The 18813-nt window shown below is 49.8% G+C and overlaps 1 protein-coding gene across 5 annotated transcripts in view; it reads left to right on the top strand.

Moving 5' to 3' along the window:
• The window catches only part of DACH2 (dachshund family transcription factor 2), a 256753-nt gene extending 238194 nt beyond the window's left edge, over window positions 1-18559 (top strand). For 4 of the 5 annotated variants that reach the window (XM_044306204.1, XM_044306203.1, XM_044306202.1 and 1 more), the window contains one exon: window positions 17754-18559. In XM_044306204.1, coding sequence (XP_044162139.1) covers window positions 17754-17791 — 38 coding nt within the window. In that variant the 3' untranslated portion in view covers window positions 17792-18559. The remainder of the gene's footprint in view (window positions 1-17753) is intronic. The other variant, XR_006391244.1, reaches the window with a different exon arrangement.
• Window positions 18560-18813: the final 254 nt, after the last annotated feature.

Genomic DNA, 18813 nt, shown 5'->3' with positions numbered 1-18813 from the left:
TTCAGCGGGTGACGCAGATCATGTCGACCCTCGGTTGGATCCTAAACGAGGAGAAGTCGAGGCTAGTTCCAGAGAGGAAGCAATGATTCCTGGGGATAATGCTGAACTCAGTGGTTCAGAGATCCTTTTTAACTCCAGAAAAAACCCAGAAGGTAAGGTCAGTGGTTCACTCCCTGATAGACAACCCTCGAGTTTCTATAAGGAAAGGGTTGTCAGTGTTGGGAGCCCTGACCGCCTGTACCCCGGCTGTGCTATGGTCCCAGGTACATTGCAGAGCTCTTCAGTGGGAGATCTTAGGGGCTTGGTCAGGCGAGGCAAGAGACCTAGAGAAGAAAGTTTAAGTCTCAGCTCAGATATGTGAGGCCCTAGATTGGTGGCTTTCTCTGGACAATCTAACCCTTGGAGAATTGTAAACCCCCTTGTGATAACCACAGGTGCCAGCCCGCGGGGATGGGGGGCGCATGGGGGGGGAAACTTTACTCCAGGGATTATGGGATTGCCCGATTTCCGACAATTCTTCAAATCTGAAAGAGCTCATGGCCATCCTTCGATCCCTACAGGGAATTCTTCCCCTAATCAAAGACCAACATGTGAAGATATTATCCGACAATGGCTCCGTTGTAGTATATCTGAACCATCAAGGCGGAACGCGGTCCGAGTCTCTGGGAGCTCTAGCAGTTCAGATGTTTTCCTAGTAGAGGGGAGAGCCTTGTCCTTGTCGGCCCTTCACATCATAGGGGTGGACAATTGGAAGGCGGATTATTTGAGCCGTCTGGAATGGTCCCTCTATCAATCAGTTTTTTCCAGGATAGTCAGACTCTGGGGATTGCCACTAATAGATGTGTTTGCTACCAGAGCAAACGGGAAGGTGGAGAAGTTTGTCTCCATCACCGGCAGACCTTCCGAACGCGGTGGACGCCTTGCTTCAGCCATGGAGCCGGGGTCTGTTATATGCGTTTCCCCCTCTTCAGATTAATCCTAGGGTTCTGAAGAAGGTCAGAGAGGACAAGACAAGGATGATACTCATAGCCCCTTTCTGGCCCCGGCGAGCATGGTTTTACTGGCTGAGGATCGTGTCTATAGCCGATCCCTGGGTCCTGCCGGAGATCCCGGATCTTCTTATGGTTCTCAGTCCCTTCTCATCCGCCAGTGAAGGGACTCATTTGACGGCGTGGCTTTTGAGCGGCACTTGTTGTTAGACAAAGGGTTATCCGAGTGTTGCTTCTACCATATTGCTAAGTAGAAAACCAGTAACCACCAAAATTTATGCTAGAACTTGGTGGATGTTTTTAAGTTCTTAGGTGTTTCTCCCTCTACTTCCTGTCAGCATTAGCTCACTAAGGTTCTAGATTTTCTCCAGAGAGGTGTAGAGAAGGGATTAGCATTAAGTACATTAAAAGTACAAGTGGCGGCCCTTAGTGTTTTGTTTTGACTACAGATTAGCTTGTCATCCTTGGATTATTAGGTTCTGCAAATCAGTATCCAGGAGTTTCCCTGCTAGGATGCTTAGGACGCCCCCTTGGGATCTCAGTCTAGTATTACAGACAATGGTTAAACACCCTTTAAAGCCTATAGACTCCATGCCGATCAAAATGCTGACTTTGAAATGTATCTTTCTAGTGGCCATTACCTTGGCTAGAAGGATAGGCGAGCTTCAAGCCCTCTCCATAAGTCCTCCATTGAATTTGTCTTAGACCCGATCCAGCGTTTCTCCCAAAAGTAGTATCGGACTTCCATAAAGCCCAGGAGGTGATTCTCCCGTCTTTCTGTGCAGAGGCCAAAAATCTGAGGGAGGCAGAGTTTCACTGTCTGGATGTTGGAAAATGTGCTCTAGAATATATGGAGGCTGCAAAAGACTGGAGAAAGTCGTCTTCTTATTCGTTCTGGATTCCGGTCAGAACAAAGGGAAGATCGCCTAGTAAGAGAGCTTTAGCGACGGGCTATTTCTCTAGCTTATCTTTCTATGCAGAAACCTGTTCCTTCCGGGTGGTCGGCCCATTCTACCAGAGCAGTCTCTACCCCATGGGCAGAAAAAGCAGAGGCCTCCATACAGGACATACGCAAAGCGCCGACTTGGTCTTCTGCGTCAACGTTCTACAGGCGCTATAGATTGAATCTCTCTGCGGTGTCTGATCTTTCTTTCGGGCATAAGGCCCTTTCAGGCTGTGCCCTCCCCCCCCCCCCCCCCCTAATTTTTCACTCTCGGGGATATCTCCTGGTGCTGTCATAGGACGTAGGGATAAATGAGAATTACTTACCAGTAATTTGGTTTTCCGAAGTCCATTCCAGCACCCTTCCAATTCCCCCCCTTTTTACCTTCCTTTCCTGTTCCTAAAGTATTGGTGATGGGTTGAGCTTCTATTTTCACAAGGTGTGCATAAAAAAAATACAAAGAATTTAACGCTAACCGAAAAAAGAAGGTGGGGTTGGCCCAAGCGGAATGAATGGATCGAAGGTGGTCTCTCGTCTGAAACCACGGAATGAGGGAGAGGCTCCGTTTATACCTGTGGGTTTCCTGTCCTGCGAGGCGGATCCTCTCTCCTGGTGCCGTCATGGACTTCGGAAAATCAAATTGCCGGTAAGTAATCATCATTTTTCTAATCCTGGACAACCCCTCTAACGATCCATTTTCTGTTTTTACCTGGTTTTCCCTGAAAGGGGTCTCCGTTTGGACAATCCGTATTTGTGAGAAGGGTTTCTTCACAATAATCTGATCACAAAGCGCAGTCCTGTCAGAACAATCAGCCGCAATCTATGGGCGGCGAGTGTTCAGTTTCCCTGCAGCACCCCCGCAGGAGAAATGAAGCATTACACAATGTCCATTCCCATCAGTGGACGGGACCTCCTGACCGAGAGACGAGATGAGGATCCAGAGCAGAGGACCCCCAGTATTCACCCAGGATCCCCCTCTAGGGTGTGTGACGATGGGTCCCGGTCATAGCTGGCAGCGCCCACGCTCCTGACCCTTTTAATCCCCACTTTGCATAATGTAAACAGTGGGCGTCACGGCATTTACCACCCAAATCAATGGATTTCGTAAATGACTTTGAAGCACAATTGCAGGAGCGGCAGAAGACTTTTTAAAAAAAATATATTTTTTTTTGCTGGTAAAAAGCAAATTAAATTAGAGAATCTTCCACAAGTCTAAGGAAAGCGAGCGGCAGCCATTAGCCGGAGCGTAATATTTCCTCTTTACTGCTCGCTGCCATTTAGTTATTATCCTATTGGAAATCTAATTATAAACCTTTTACTCCCCAGTCAAACTTCGCCGTTTTTGCAAGCTTAGCACTGACAAGTGAATTCATTACATTTGATTGCTCGCGCCCGGATTGACTGAACTTCTCGCCGAGCCCTAAAAGCCTGTTCAGTTTCCCCGATTCCCTGTTTGCACATTAGTGGAACAGCTCCTTTAATTAATTAGTAAGAACAGCAGTAACATGAACTGCTGAACAGAAAATAACTTGCTTTTATGATCGCGGAGAGAATTTCCGTCTTTTCTTCCCGCCCGTTATACCTTTAGTTAAGTTTTGGTTTTGTTTTATTGGTGCAATCTGCATTGGATATAAAGTGTAAAAACATGGAGGCGCTGAGGAGGGGGAAGAGACGGGAGCAAGTGTCCAGTGTGCTCAGGCTCGGTCCAGAAGGTTCACCCAGGGCTTGGGAAGACGTGTCCACTTCCTATTTCTGGGAAGGTTCCCCCCCAATGACCTGATAATCTGACCCATTCCTTAGAGATCTCCTCATTGGACGGCTGCACATTCATGTGATTGGTCTGCCTAAACCCCGCCCCCGAGGACCTCTAGTAGAGCCATATCTGGTGAATTTGCAGACATTGGAGGGCACGGACCTCATTTTCATGTCCATGGACCCTTTTGAGATGGTTTTTGCTGAAAGTAACCAATAGATGCTAGGTGAGATACATTTACTCAGCGCCAATACTCCAGAGGGCTGGGCGGATAATCCATGTTCACCTGGCATTGAGGGTCCTCAGAACTGCACCACCTGCCTGAACCAATGACTAGAAGCATAATGGATCCGTGAACTCCTGTGATTTACTCCAAAATCAGACCCAACCCCAACCAGATGACATCCTTCCAGTCCTCCTCTGCCTGGTCTTGTCTGCATGTGCCCACTGTAGTCTCAGGGACCGGTTCATAGTTGGCTGGATTGATGCCCGCTCTGGTCTTCTGCTTTTGTAACCAATTCTAAGGAAAGTCCAACATTCTGCAGATGCCATCCTAACATACTGCTATCGGAGTTCCTATCCCTTGACCCAGCCCGTCCAGCTCCCTTTGACTTTTCTTATAAAGGGGTTTTACCGTTAAGGACCTTTAGGATTCCCATAAATAATGTTCCAACCCTCTGCCCCATCTTCCATTCAGTTTGAAGGAAAGTGACTGCACAGGCAGCACTACATCTCCGCTACAATCAGAGGCCCCGGTTCTGTACCTTGTTGGGGTCCCTGTTGTTGGCTTCCCTCAGTCACTCTGTTATAGCTTATCTGGGAAATATATCATAAAGTCCTTTACCTGATGAAGTGTTGTACAGTGCCCAGATAAATGATGCCATACAGTGCCCAGATAAATGGTGCCATACAGTGCCCAGATAAATGGTGCCATACAGTGCCCAGATAAATGGTGCCATACAGTGCCCAGATAAATGGTGCCATACAGTGCCCAGATAAATGGTGCCATACAGTGCCTAGATAAATGGTGCCATACAGTGCCCAGATAAATGGTGCCATACAGTGCCTAGATAAATGGTGCCATACAGTGCCCAGAAAAATGGTGCCATACAGTGCCCAGAAAAATGGTGCCATACAGTGCCCAGAAAAATGGTGCCATACAGTGCCCAGAAAAATGGTGCCATACAGTGCCTAGATAAATGGTGCCATACAGTGCCTAGATAAATGGTGCCATACAGTGCCCAGATAAATGGTGCCATACAGTGCCCAGAAAAATGGTGCCATACAGTGCCCAGATAAATGGTGCCATACAGTGCCCAGATAAATGGTGCCATACAGTGGCCAGATAAATGGTGCCATACAGTGACCAGATAAAGCGTCATACAATGACCAGATAAATGGTGCCATACAGTGCCTAGATAAATGGTGCCATACAGTGCCCAGATAAATGGTGCCATACAGTGCCCAGAAAAATGGTGCCATACAGTGCCCAGATAAATGGTGCCATACAGTGCCCAGATAAATGGTGCCATACAGTGCCCAGAAAAATGGTGCCATACAGTGCCCAGATAAATGGTGCCATACAGTGCTTAGATAAATGGTGCCATACAGTGCCCAGAAAAATGGTGCCATACAGTGCCCAGAAAAATGGTGCCATACAGTGCCCAGAAAAATGGTGCCATACAGTGACCAGATAAATGGTGCCATACAGTGACCAGATAAATGGTGCCATACAGTGACCAGATAAATGGTGCCATACAGTGACCAGATAAATGGTGCCATACAGTGACCAGATAAATGGTGCCATACAGTGACCAGATAGAGCGTCATACAGTGACCAGATAAAACTGCATAAAGTGCCAGGGTCGTGATACATATGGGGTTATTTAGGACCGGCGTTTTAGAAATAGTCGCACAGTGCCCAGATAAAACTGCATAAAATGCCAGTATAGTTATACATAGTGCCAAACAGTGCCAGAATAAATAGTGCCATACGGTGCCCAAATAAATAGTGCCATACAGTACTCAGATAAATAGTGCCATACAGTACTCAGATAAATGGTGCCATACAGTGCCCAGATAAATAGTGCCATACAGTGCCCAGATAAATAGTGCCATACAGTGACCAGATAAATAGTGCCATACAGTACTCAGATAAATAGTGCCATACAGTACTCAGATAAATAGTGCCATACAGTACTCAGATAAATGGTGCCATACAGTACTCAGATAAATAGTGCCATACAGTACTCAGATAAATGGTGCCATACAGTACTCAGATAAATAGTGCCATACAGTGCCTAGATAAATGGTGCCATACAGTGCCCAGAAAAATGGTGCCATACAGTGCCCAGAAAAATGGTGCCATACAGTGCCCAGAAAAATGGTGCCATACAGTGCCCAGATAAATGGTGCCATACAGTGCCCAGAAAAATGGTGCCATACAGTGCCCAGATAATGGTGCCATACAGTGCCCAGATAAATGGTGCCATACAGTGCCTAGATAAATGGTGCCATACAGTGCCCAGATAAATGGTGCCATACAGTGCCCAGATAAATGGTGCCATACAGTGCCCAGAAAAATTGTGCCATACGGTGCCCAGAAAAATGGTGCCATACAGTGCCCAGAAAAATGGTGCCATACAGTGCCCAGAAAAATCGTGCCATACAGTGCCCAGAAAAATGGTGCCATACAGTGACCAGATAAATGGTGCCATACAGTGACCAGATAAATGGTGCCATACAGTGACCAGATAAATGGTGCCATACAGTGACCAGATAAATGGTGCCATACAGTGACCGGATAAAACTGCATAAAGTGCCAGGGTCGTGATACATATGGGGTTATTTAGGGCCGGCGTTTTAGAAATAGTCGCACAGTGCCCAGATAAAACTGCATAAAATGCCAGTATAGTTATACATAGTGCCAAACAGTGCCAGAATAAATAGTGCCATACGGTGCCCAAATAAATAGTGCCATACAGTACTCAGATAAATAGTGCCATACAGTACTCAGATAAATGGTGCCATACAGTACTCAGATAAATAGTGCCATACAGTGCCCAGATAAATAGAGCCATACAGTGCCTGAATAAATAGTGCTATACAGTACTCGGATAAATACTGCCATACACTACTCGTATATACAGTGCCCAGATAATTCCTCGCAATGCCAATAGAATATCAGTCTGTGCCCCATCATTGGCGCACAGAGCCCCAGTAGGGCCCCTTTCTCAGTCTCGGGTACACATACTGTATGTACCCCCTCGGCTCTCTGTACAGAATGATAAGGGGATGCCGCCGCTCGTCTCAGCCATGTTCTGGTGATAGGCGATCTGCGCAGTTAGTGTAAGGAACATGTTTAAAGCTCCATCTCCTTCACGGAATGTAAGTGCACGTGTAGAGCGCCTCGGAGGCTTGTAAGCCTGGAGATCGTGTTCTGCCAGTCAGCATCTCCGCCAGCGCCCGCCTGGTGAATTATTGAGCAGCTTCTGTCATTCCCGTCTGCGGTGGCATTCATCAGATGTCTCAGGCGTCCTTACAAGATATGGCGTTATCGCGGTTGTCGGCAGATCTGCGTATACGGGACGCTTGTCAGGGGATAGAGATTCCTGTACTAAAGGGGGACTCCACCATAAAGGAGTGTAAGCAGTAACGTCAGCGTGGGAGGGTCCCTGGTCGGGGCACACGGCGACTATGGCTACGCAGGGATGACGGCGGTATTGTGATGCTACATGGCAACATAATGGTGAATGTGAATTTCATTACTATGTAGCACAAGTGTCATGTGACCAAAGTCGCCGTGGAGCCGTAATCGCGCAGGATACGATCAGACTTCTATAAAGTCTCATTATTGTGTAAGGAAAAGTTCTACAACTTTCTCAGACTTTGTTTCTCACCATTTTCAAAATCTTTGCTTCTTGTCAGTGTATAAGAACAAAAGCACAAAATCTGTCCTGAACGTGTACAGCAGGGTCTTGTTACAATGTATCAGTGCAGGTGAAGTGTGTCTGGTCTCCAGACCATTCAGCGCTCATTATCTCCTCTCGATTAAAGGCGTCTCCCAGGATAGGATATCAATGTGTGGAGGTCACAGGCTGAGAGTCACAAAGTGAAAGGAGCAGGGTCCTCAGCAGCACAGAGGATTTAAGGAGAGGAGTGTGCTGATCTTGTGGAGGTCACAGGCTGAGAGTCACATAGTGGAAGGAGCAGGGTTCCCAGCAGCACAGAGGATTTCAGGAGAGGTGTGTGCTGATCTTGTGGGAGGTCACAGGCTGAGAGTCACATAGTGGAAGGAGCAGGGTTCCCAGCAGCACAGAGGATTTAAGGAGAGGAGTGTGCTGATCTTGTGGAGGTCACAGGCTGAGAGTTACATAGTGGAAGCAGCAGGGTCCTCAGCAGCACAGAGGATTTCAGGAGAGGCGTGTGCTGATCTTGTGAAGGCCACAGGATGAGAGTTGCATAGTAGAAGGAGCAGGGTCCTCAGCAGCACATAGGATTTCAGGAGAGGAGTGTGCTGATCTTGTGGAGGTCACAGGCTGAGAGTTACATAGTGGAAGGAGCAGGGTCCCCAGCAGCACAGAGGATTTCAGGAGAGGAGTGAGCTGATCTTGTGGAGGTCACAGGCTGAGAGTTACATAGTGGAAGGAGCAGGTTCCCAGCAGCACAGAGGATTTCAGGAGGGGAGTGTGCTGATCTTGTGGAGGTCACAGGCTGAGAGTTACATAGTGGAAGGAGCAGGGTCCCCAGCAGCACAGAGGATTTCAGGAGAGGAGTGTGCTGATCTTGTGGAGGTCACAGGCTGAGAGTTACATAGTGGAAGGAGCAGGGTCCTCAGCAGCACAGAGGATTTCAGGAGAGGGGTGAGCTGATCCTGTGGAGGTACCAGGATGAGAGTTACATAGTGGAAGGAGCAGGGTCCCCAGCAGCACAGAGGATTTCAGGAGAGGGGTGAGCTGATCCTGTGGAGGTACCAGGATGAGAGTTACATAGTGGAAGGAGCAGGGTCCTCAGCAGCACAGAGGATTTCAGGAGAGGAGTGTTCTGATCTTGTGGAGGTCACAAGCTAAGAGTTACATAGTGGAAGGAGCAGGGTCCCAGCAGCACAGAGTATTTCAGGAGAGGAGTGTGCTGATGTTGTGGAGATCACAGGCTGAGAGTTACATAGTGGAAGGAGCAGGGTCCTCAGCAGCACAGAGTATTTCAGGAGAGGAGTGTGCTGATGTTGTGGAGGTCACAGGCTGAGAGTTACATAGTGGAAGGAGCAGGTTCCCAGCAGCACAGAGGATTTCAGGAGGGGAGTGTGCTGATAGTATGAATATGTCATTGGCAGGGGACGCCCCGCACCCCCCACTGTCCTGTCGTAGCTTTGGCTCCATCCTTTGACTCCGCATGTAGCCGGTTTCTGCTGCTCTGCGGCCATTGATGTAAATCCGTCGCGCTCCATCTTCAGACGATGCGATTTCTGACGCCGGCAGGGCGCGGTGTGTCGGACATCGATGGCCTATTCCAGGCCTCCAGTATTATAGTCCTGGCATACCCCTTTAAGACTGGGGCTAGCAGGTTTCAAAAAGTCACCTAGCCCAAAAATGTGTGCACCGTGCCGTCATGTGACTGTTTTAGAGTCGTAAATGGCAGAAGCGTCGCCGTTTCACGACTTTCCTTGTGGTCTGCGATGGCGGAGTTATGTCGAATGTGTTGTGACTGCCGCCTCGTCGACAATCATTCGATGCGATGTCCTGATCCCATGTAGCCCCAGCCTCAATTGTAGCAAACTCCCAGCTGTGAAACAGCTGTGTTTTCAGAAGCTGAAAAGCTGTACAGACCTAATACTTCTCACAGCTGAGGGTTTGCTGCATTTGTGTCCAGTCCAGACAACCTTGTGTGAGATAAAACAGCCCAAACTCTGTGTTTACCTCATAGAAGATTGGCTGAAATTGTAACAAACCCCCAGCTGTAACAGGTGTGCAAGGGTTTTCAGCTTCTGTATATTAATGATTGTTTCCATTCACTGACAGCAATCAATGATCTTGTCAATGGCGAAGGACAGAAACAACTAGAAAGCATCAGAGCTGTTCGCTAAACGGCCGGCGATCTCCGCCCCCAGGTTTTGCTTTCCGCTTCCTCTTGGATTATGGATTGCGGGCGACCGTGACCCGCACCGGTGACATCGTAAATCCATGGGCGCCATTTCTCCGGGTAAAGCCTCCTTGACACAATGTAACAGCAGCGCAGCATTGAGATTGATGCGGCAGGCGCTCGTTCTCTCCGCGCCGCGCGGTGATTTAGCCGCAGCTTCTGCTGTAAACCGCGCGTCCTGAGGGAGAATTCCTATTATTGAAGGATTTTCGGCTCTCGGAGAATTTGTGAGATCTTCACTTTGTGTAAAATCCTTTCCAAATGCGCCGCTTATTAAGCCAGTCATGCATCGCGGCAGCGGCTGTAAAGCGGGCGAGCGGGCACCGGGGGGCCATCAGCAGCTTTTACTGTTACACAATATCATTCCGACTGCCTTTATATAGTGATATCGCCCCCGGAGAGGCGGACTACGCCGCCTCCTAAATCTCCCGTTTTGCTCACCTTTCTATAATGCGCCATTTAATGGGATGAAACCCGTGGAAATGAATATTTGATTAGAGCAAAAAAAAACAATAAATGAAAGCAGTTACTGCGCACAGACGCGCCGCGCCGGAACGCCATAAAGCTGCAGATCGCTCACACAGCTAAATGGTCTCCTGCGCATCAGGAGGAGCCCCACACCGGGCCCCTGACCCACAGCTGCAAGGAACGAGAGGGATAATTCATTGGGCGTCTGATGGGCCCCTCTCACACTTAGAGGTACATGGAGGAAGGAGCAGGGTCCCAGCAGCACAGAGGATTTCAGGAGAGGAGTGTGCTGATCCTGTGGAGGTCACAGGATGAGAGTTACATAGTGGAAGGAGCAGGGTCCCAGCAGCACAGAGGATTTCAGGAGAGGAGTGTGCTGATCCTGTGGAGGTCACAGACTGAGAGTTACATAGTGGAAGGAGCAGGGTCCCAGCAGCACAGAGGATTTCAGGAGAGGAGTGTGCTGATCCTGTGGAGGTCACAGGATGAGAGTTACATAGTGGAAGGAGCAGGGTCCCAGCAGCACAGAGGATTTTAGGAGAGGAGTGTGCTGATCTTATGGAGGTCACAGGATGAGATTTACATAGTGGAAGGAGCAGGGTCCCAGCAGCACAGAGGATTTTAGGAGAGGAGTGTGCTGATCTTGTGGGAGGTCACAGGATGAGAGTTACATAGTGGAAGGAGCAGGGTGCCCAGCAGCACAGAGGATTTTAGGAGAGGAGTGTGCTGATCTTGTGGGAGGTCACAGGATGAGAGTTACATAGTGGAAAGAGCAGGGTGCCCAGCAGCACAGAGGATTTTAGGAGAGGAGTGTGCTGATCTTATGGAGGTCACAGGATGAGATTTACATAGTGGAAGGAGCAGGGTCCCAGCAGCACAGAGGTTTTTAGGAGAGGATGTGCTGATCTTGTGGGAGGTCACAGGCTGAGAGTTACATAGTGGAAGGAGCAGGGTCCCAGCAGCACAGAGGATTTTAGGAGAGGAGTGTGCTGATCCTGTGGGAGGTCACAGGATGAGAGTTACATAGTGGAAGGAGCAGGGTGCCCAGCAGCACAGAGGATTTTAGGAGAGGAGTGTGCTGATCTTATGGAGGTCACAGGATGAGATTTACATAGTGGAAGGAGCAGGGTTCCAGCAGCACAGAGGATTTTAGGAGAGGAGTGTGCTGATCTTGTGGGAGGTCACAGGATGAGAGTTACATAGTGGAAGGAGCAGGGTCCCAGCAGCACAGAGGATTTTAGGAGAGGAGTGCGCTGATCTTGTGGGAGGTCACAGGATGAGAGTTACATAGTGGAAGGAGCAGGGTCCCAGCAGCACAGAGGATTTTAGGAGAGGAGTGCGCTGATCTTGTGGGAGGTCACAGGATGAGAGTTACATAGTGGAAGGAGCAGGGTCCCAGCAGCACAGAGGATTTTAGGAGAGGAGTGTGCTGATCTTATGGAGGTCACAGACTGAGAGTTACATAGTGGAAGGAGCAGGGTCCCAGCAGCACAGAGGATTTCAGGACACGCGTGGGTAACAGCTCCCCTGTGGTCTGCCCCCTGTGCCTTGGTTCTGGACTACGCAGCAGATTTGCAGGAATCAGGAGACGCTTCTACATGGAAACCTTAAATAATAAATTGTTTCCTCTTTTTCCATCTTCATAAATTATAGAGAAATGTCAGCGCTTTGTTTACTCCTCTGATAAATTAATGATAAATTGCGATTTTTCAGGAAATTCATGTTGTACTTTTTACATGAAGTATTTATAGAGGAGATGGGGGAAGAGGCTGCAGGTGACCGGTCACCTAAATCCAGTGCCCGCTACACCTGGTGCCGATCATGGGGTCCGGGGTCTGGAGCCTCCTCTTATAATCCTTCCCATACTCTCTAGGCTCCAGGAAGCTGAGATATATGGTTCTGTTTGTGGATGGGTAAAGAGTCTTCCATTCACTGACAGCTAGCAAACAGCCCTGATGATGTAGTCCTGTTCTCATACATTTGTTACAATGTATCCAGACAACTCTCTTAGGCCTCATGCACACGACAGTTTTTTTTCACGGCCCGCAAAAACGGGGTCCGTGGGTCCGTGATCCGTGACCGTTTTTCCGTCCGTGGGTCTTCCTTGATTTTTGGAGGATCCACGGACATGAAAAAAAAGTCATTTTGGTGTCCGCCTGGCCGTGCGGAGCCAAACGGATCCGTCCTGAATTACAATGCAAGTCAATGGGGACGGATCCGTTTGATGTTGACACAATATGGTGCCATTTCAAACGGATCCGTCCCCATTGACTTTCAATGTAAAGTCTGGAGTTCTGTTATACCATCGGATTGGAGTTTTCTCCAATCCGATGGTATATTTTAACTTGTAGCGTCCCCATCACCATGGGAACGCCTCTATGTTAGAATATACTGTCGGATATGAGCTACATCGTGAAACTCATTTCCGACAGTATATTCTAACACAGAGGCGTTCCCATGGTGATGGAGACGCTTCAGGTTAGAATATACAAAAAAACTGTGTACATGACTGCCCCCTGCTGCCTGGCAGGTGCTGCCAGGCAGCAGGGGGCAGACCCCCCCCCCCCCTGTTTTTAACTCATTGGTGGCCAGTGGGCCCCCCCTCCCCTGTTGTTAACTCGTTGGTGGCCAGTGTGCGCACCCCCCTCCCTCCCTCCCTCTATTGTTTTAATACATTGGGGCCAGTGTGCGCGCGCCCCCCAACCCCCCCCTCCCTCCCTCTATTGTTTTAATACATTGGGGCCATTGTGCGCGTGCCCCCCCAACCCCCCCTCCCTCCCTCTATTGTTTTAATACATTGGGGCCAGTGTGCGCACCCCCCCAACCCCCCCCCCCCTCCCTCCCTCTATTGTAATCATCATCGGTGGCAGCGGAGTAGAAGATTTTCATACTTACCTGGCTGCTGGCTGCTGCGATGTCTGCGTCCGGCCGGGAGCTCCTCCTACTGGTAAGTGACAGCAATGCGCCGCACAGACCTGTCACTTACCAGTAGGAGGAGCTCCCGGCCGGACGCAGACATCGCAGCAGCCAGCAGCCAGGTAAGTATGAAAATCTTCTACTCCGCTGCCACCGATGATCGGGGGGGGGGGGGGGGGGGGGGCTGGGGAGGGGGGGGTGCGCACACTGGCCCCAATGTATTAAAACAATAGAGGGAGGGAGGGGGGGTTGGGGGGCGCGCGCACACTGGCCCCAATGTATTAAAACAATAGAGGGAGGGAGGGGGGGTTGGGGGGCGCGCGCACACTGGCCCCAATGTATTAAAACAATAGAGGGAGGGAGGGAGGGAGGGGGGTGCGCACACTGGCCACCAACGAGTTAACAACAGGGGAGGGGGGGGGCCGCACAATGATATTCAAACTGGGGAGGGGGGGGGGGGGTCTGCCCCCTGCTGCCTGGCAGCCCTGATCTCTTACAGGGGGATATGATGGGGTTAATTGTACTATCATATCCCCCTGTAAGAGATCGGGTGCTGCCAGGCAGCAGGGGGCAGTCTTGTACAAAGTTTGCAGTGTATTCTAACCTAGAAGCGTCCCCATCACCATGGGAACGCTTCTGTGTTAGAATATACTGTCGGAAATGAGTTTTCACGAAGTGAAAACTTAGATCAGAAAAAGCTTTTATGCAGACGGATCTTCGGATCCGTCTGTATGAAACTAAAACCTACGGCCACGGATCACGGACACGGATGCCAATCTTGTGTGCATCCGTGTTCTTTCACGGACCCATTGACTTGAATGGGCCCGTGAACCGTTGGCCGTGAAAAAAATAGGACAGGTCATATTTTTTTCACGGCCAGGAAACACGGCTCACGGATGCGGCTGCCAAACGGTGCATTTTCCGATTTTTCCACGGACCCATTGAAAGTCAATGGGTCCGTGAAAAAAAACGGAAAACGGCACAACGGCCACGGATGCACACAACGGTCGTGTGCATGAGGCCTTATCCTGATGGTTGGTTTCGATGTATGAGGCTGGAGCGCAGACTGTTCACCGCACAGTGTGAACAGTGTAACAGACCCTCAGCTGTAAGCAGTTTTTTCTGGGTTGCAGCCTATTGCTGATGTTATGACCTGATGTCACATAGAGATGACAGATAATGCCGCCTGCACTGTGTAGGGTCCATTCGGGGGAGGGGCTCAGTATATGCCGCTTCTGCCTCAGCCGCTAATTATCGCCTTCCTGCCCCTAATGAAGCGCGCTGGCAGCTCTGGATTAACATGCAGCCGCCGCACTCCTTTGTTTGTGCTTCCAGATGTTTTGGCTGCATCTGCGCTGCGACTCCTGACAGCTCCAGCTAAATGATAGATCTCTCATATTACGGCTGAAATGCATCCTGAAATTAGAATGTGGCAGAGTCTGAAAGCACTCCAAGGACCAGCGTCTCCAGGGGGGTCAGTCTGGGACCAGCGTCACCTGGGGGGTCAGTCCGGGACCAGCGTCACCTGGGGGGTCAATCTGAGACCAGCGTCACCTGGGGGGGTCAGCCCAGGACCAGCGTCACCTGGGGGGGTCAGCCCGGGACCAGCGTCACTTGGGGGGGTCAGCCCGGGACCAGCGTCTCCTGGGGGGTCAGTCCGGGACCAGCGTCACCTGGGGGGTCAATCTGTGACCAGCGTCACCTGGGGGGTCAGTCCGGGACCGGCGTCACCTGGGGGGTCAATCCGGGACCGGCGTCACCTGGGGGGTCAGTCCGGGACCGGCGTCACCTGGGGGGTCAGCCCGGGACCGGCGTCACCTGGGGGGTCAATCCGGGACCGGCGTCACCTGGGGGGTCAGTCCGGGACCGGCGTCTCCTGGGGGTCAGTCCGGGACCAGCGTCTCCTGGGGGGTCAGTCCGGGACCGGCGTCTCCTGGGGGGTCAGTCCGGGACCGGCGTCACCTGGGGGGTCAGCCCGGGACCGGCGTCACCTGGGGGGTCAATCCGGGACCGGCGTCACCTGGGGGGTCAGTCCGGGACCGGCGTCTCCTGGGGGGTCAGTCCGGGACCGGCGTCTCCTGGGGGGTCAGTCCGGGACCGGCGTCACCTGGGGGGTCAGCCCGGGACCGGCGTCACCTGGGGGGTCAATCCGGGACCGGCGTCACCTGGGGGGTCAGTCCGGGACCGGCGTCTCCTGGGGGTCAGTCCGGGACCAGCGTCTCCTGGGGGGTCAGTCCGGGACCGGCGTCTCCTGGGGGGTCAGTCCGGGACCGGCGTCTCCTGGGGGGTCAATCCGGGACCGGCGTCACCTGGGGGGTCAGTCCGGGACCAGCGTCACCAGTGGGGGGTCAGTCCGGGACTAGCGTCACCTGGGGGGGGGGGTCAGTCAGGGACCAGCGTCACCTGAGGGGGGTCATTGTGGGACCATTGTAACCTGGGGTTTCTTTCTGGGACCAGCATGATATATGTAATGCGAGGAAAGAAAACACATACACTCGCTGCACGACATTAATATCTTATTAACCCTGTTTGTACCGACATCTAAAGTAACATTAAACCTAAAGTCAGGAGTGTGAGGTCATGTCCCCTTTAATAGTTATGTCTGATAACTGGGAACAATAGATTCTGCCGGCTGAGTGTCCCTTTAACTTAACCCTATATACACCTATAAAGAATAAAGAATACTTCCATACGTGCTCCGCTGATCGCATGATGCAATAATAATCTGATCTCACAGGAAGGTTTTCAAAAAGAGTTTTCCAGGAAAATAATATTAATGGACTAGTGGGGTGAATGTGCCTGGACACGTGTGAAGCGTATGTATAAGTAGGACACGTGTGTGTGTGTACAGCTATAGGATACGGTATGTATGAGTATGTAGGACATGTAGGTGTCTGCCTGCTCGGATGTGTAGAATTCGTGTGGTTAGGTCTATATCTGTATGGAGGTAGGTGTGCACATGTATGTATGGGATATGTATGAATAGGTTTGTGTGCAGCTGTGTCTGTGAGCATGTATGTGGGATATGTATGTGAGTGTCCCTGTATGTGTGTATATATAATGTACATGTAGAGTTATGAGCAGGTTGGTGTGTAGCTGGTCATGTATAGGTCATGTATGTAGAGTATGTGTAGGATGTGTATGAGCAGGTTGGTGTGTAGCTGGTCATGTATGTAGAGTATGTAGAGTATGTAGAGTATGTGTATGATCAGGTTGGTATGTAGCTGGTCATGTATGTAGAGTATGTAGAGTATGTGTATGAGCAGGTTGGTATGTAGCTGGTCATGTATGTAGAGTATGTAGAGTATGTGTATGAGCAGGTTGGTATGTAGCTGGTCATGTATGTAGAGTATGTGAAGGATGTGTATGAGCAGGTTCGTGTGTAGCTGGTCATGTATAGGTCATGTATGTAGAGTATGTGTATGAGCAGGTTGGTGTGTAGCTGGTCATGTATAGGTCATGTATGTAGAGTATGTGTAGGATGTGTATGAGCAGGTTGGTGTGCAGCTGGTCATGTATGTAGAGTATGTAGAGTATGTGTATGAGCAGGTTGGGTTGCAGCTGGTCATGTATAGGTCATGTATGTAGAGTATGTGTAGGATGTGTATGAGCAGGTTGGTGTGCAGCTGGTCATGTATAGGTCATGTATGTAGAGTATGTGTAGGATGTGTATGAGCAGGTTGGTGTGTAGCTGGTCATGTATAGGTCATGTATGTAGAGTACATGTGTTTTCTGAGCTTGCTGATGTGATTCATGTTGCCTGACTGTACAGTAATTGTGAGCTGATGAGCGGCGCCCTGTCCCTGAATATTGCATGACCCGGAGCCGGCGCCGCTGATGCTCCTGCATGTGAAATATTTAATGCCGCCTCCTTACTGCTGGAGGAACGCGTCAGTCGCAGGATGGCAGATCTGTGCTGTAATTCACTTTCCTCCCTGTTATTATTAATGTCCATCCTCTTTGTTCTTGGCGTATTATGGCGACGTATACATCTGCTGCCGCCGCGGCCCTTAATGTAAATGGCGCATCAATCATTGCTGCATTACCCCCGGTAACGAGCGTGGATTGTAACAGCAAAGTGCAGCACTGCAGAAACTGGACGCAATCAATCAGCGGGAAGTGACGTCCCCGACTCTCGTGCTACACGTAGAGTGAATCCGCCGTCAGTCTGAGCAGGAAACGGTCACTGAATGGCCGCTTTCAGACGAGCGCATTGAAATCCGTCAGTATTCCGGCTCAGGATCCCGATGATGGACCGTCAGCATTGTCATCAGGATTCCTTCCTTCATTATTTATGCACAGACTATAATGTGCACAAAACTCGGACAAACTGCGCATTTCAAATACTGACGGAAATTATACGCCTCTGTGAATAGCTCTATTCATTAACATTAGCAGCGGATTCTGGAACATAAAATCCGGACTATATACGCATTGCACATGCGCTCGTCTGAAAGCGGCCGATATTGACTTTGTTACAAAATGTGATAAAAATGTTTTTGTTAAAAATGTACATTTTTCAACTTAATTTTTCTTCTTGTTCCAGAAAACAGAGCGTACATAAAGCCTCCGCTTATGTACTGAGGGAGAGGACGCCGTCCAGCGAGGATGCGCATCACGCGAGGAATCTTTTCCGCCTTTCGCTGCCTTTGGTATGAAAGTAAAGATGGTGAAAAAAATAAAAAAACAAGCATGAACGACGAAGGACTTCCGAGCTGTTCCCGCAGTTGCTGCATCAACAACTGCCCCAGCAACGCGACGACACGGAGCGATTCCCGCGAGGCTTCCCGATCACAATGGCGGCCGATCATAGGTCCAATCATGGGAAGAAAAAAGAGACATTTTAGTTATATTTAATGACGCCCCTCCTCACCCGTCCGACCCCCTGTATTATGTCATTATTTATTTTTTTATTATTTTATTTTTTATGTTTATTTTATTTTTTTACTTTTCTGGCTGCAGCACAGTTTTTTTTTAAGTTTTTTTCCTATCTCCCCCCCCCCACTGCCTGGATTTTTCTCTTTTCTCTCCGTTGACCACAGAACAATGTCATTGCGTTTATAAATGGCGCTTTCCCGGAGCAGAGATTCGTTACGTATGACATTTCGGACTAAGATGTGTGTACATTTTTTTAAAAAGAAAATTACAATACTGTAAAAATCGGAAAATGAGATGACGGATGATGAGCAACGGCGCCCGCCCCCGGACCACCACCACCATCGTCATGGCGGGTGCGCACACGGCCTTTATACTGTTTGGAAATGCGGCTCCGGTAGAGCGTTAGGCGATGGTAGCGTTGCCGTCCGGTTTCTCTGTTGTATCATATTAAGTTAAAGTATAACTTTGTTAAGATGTTCTTGCTAAGATTCAGTATTAAAACTTTTTTTTTGTTTGACTTTTGAAATCTGATCTGATTTTAATGAAGGATTTTAAGGTTTTTCTTCTCCGTTAATAAATGAACTCGTCTGCAGCAGCAGGTACCAGGACCGCCCCCCGCGCCCTTCTCTGCCCTCACTGTCAGGCCCCCTTCACCCGTCCATGATGCCAGCCAGTGGTTCATCCGTGTGTAATCCGTATTCCACGTACACGGCCAGGCTGAAAATAAA

Source organism: Bufo gargarizans, chromosome 9, assembly GCF_014858855.1.
Source record: "Bufo gargarizans isolate SCDJY-AF-19 chromosome 9, ASM1485885v1, whole genome shotgun sequence".
NCBI lineage: Eukaryota > Metazoa > Chordata > Amphibia > Anura > Bufonidae > Bufo > Bufo gargarizans.
This window is presented reverse-complemented; position numbering and strand designations above follow the sequence as displayed.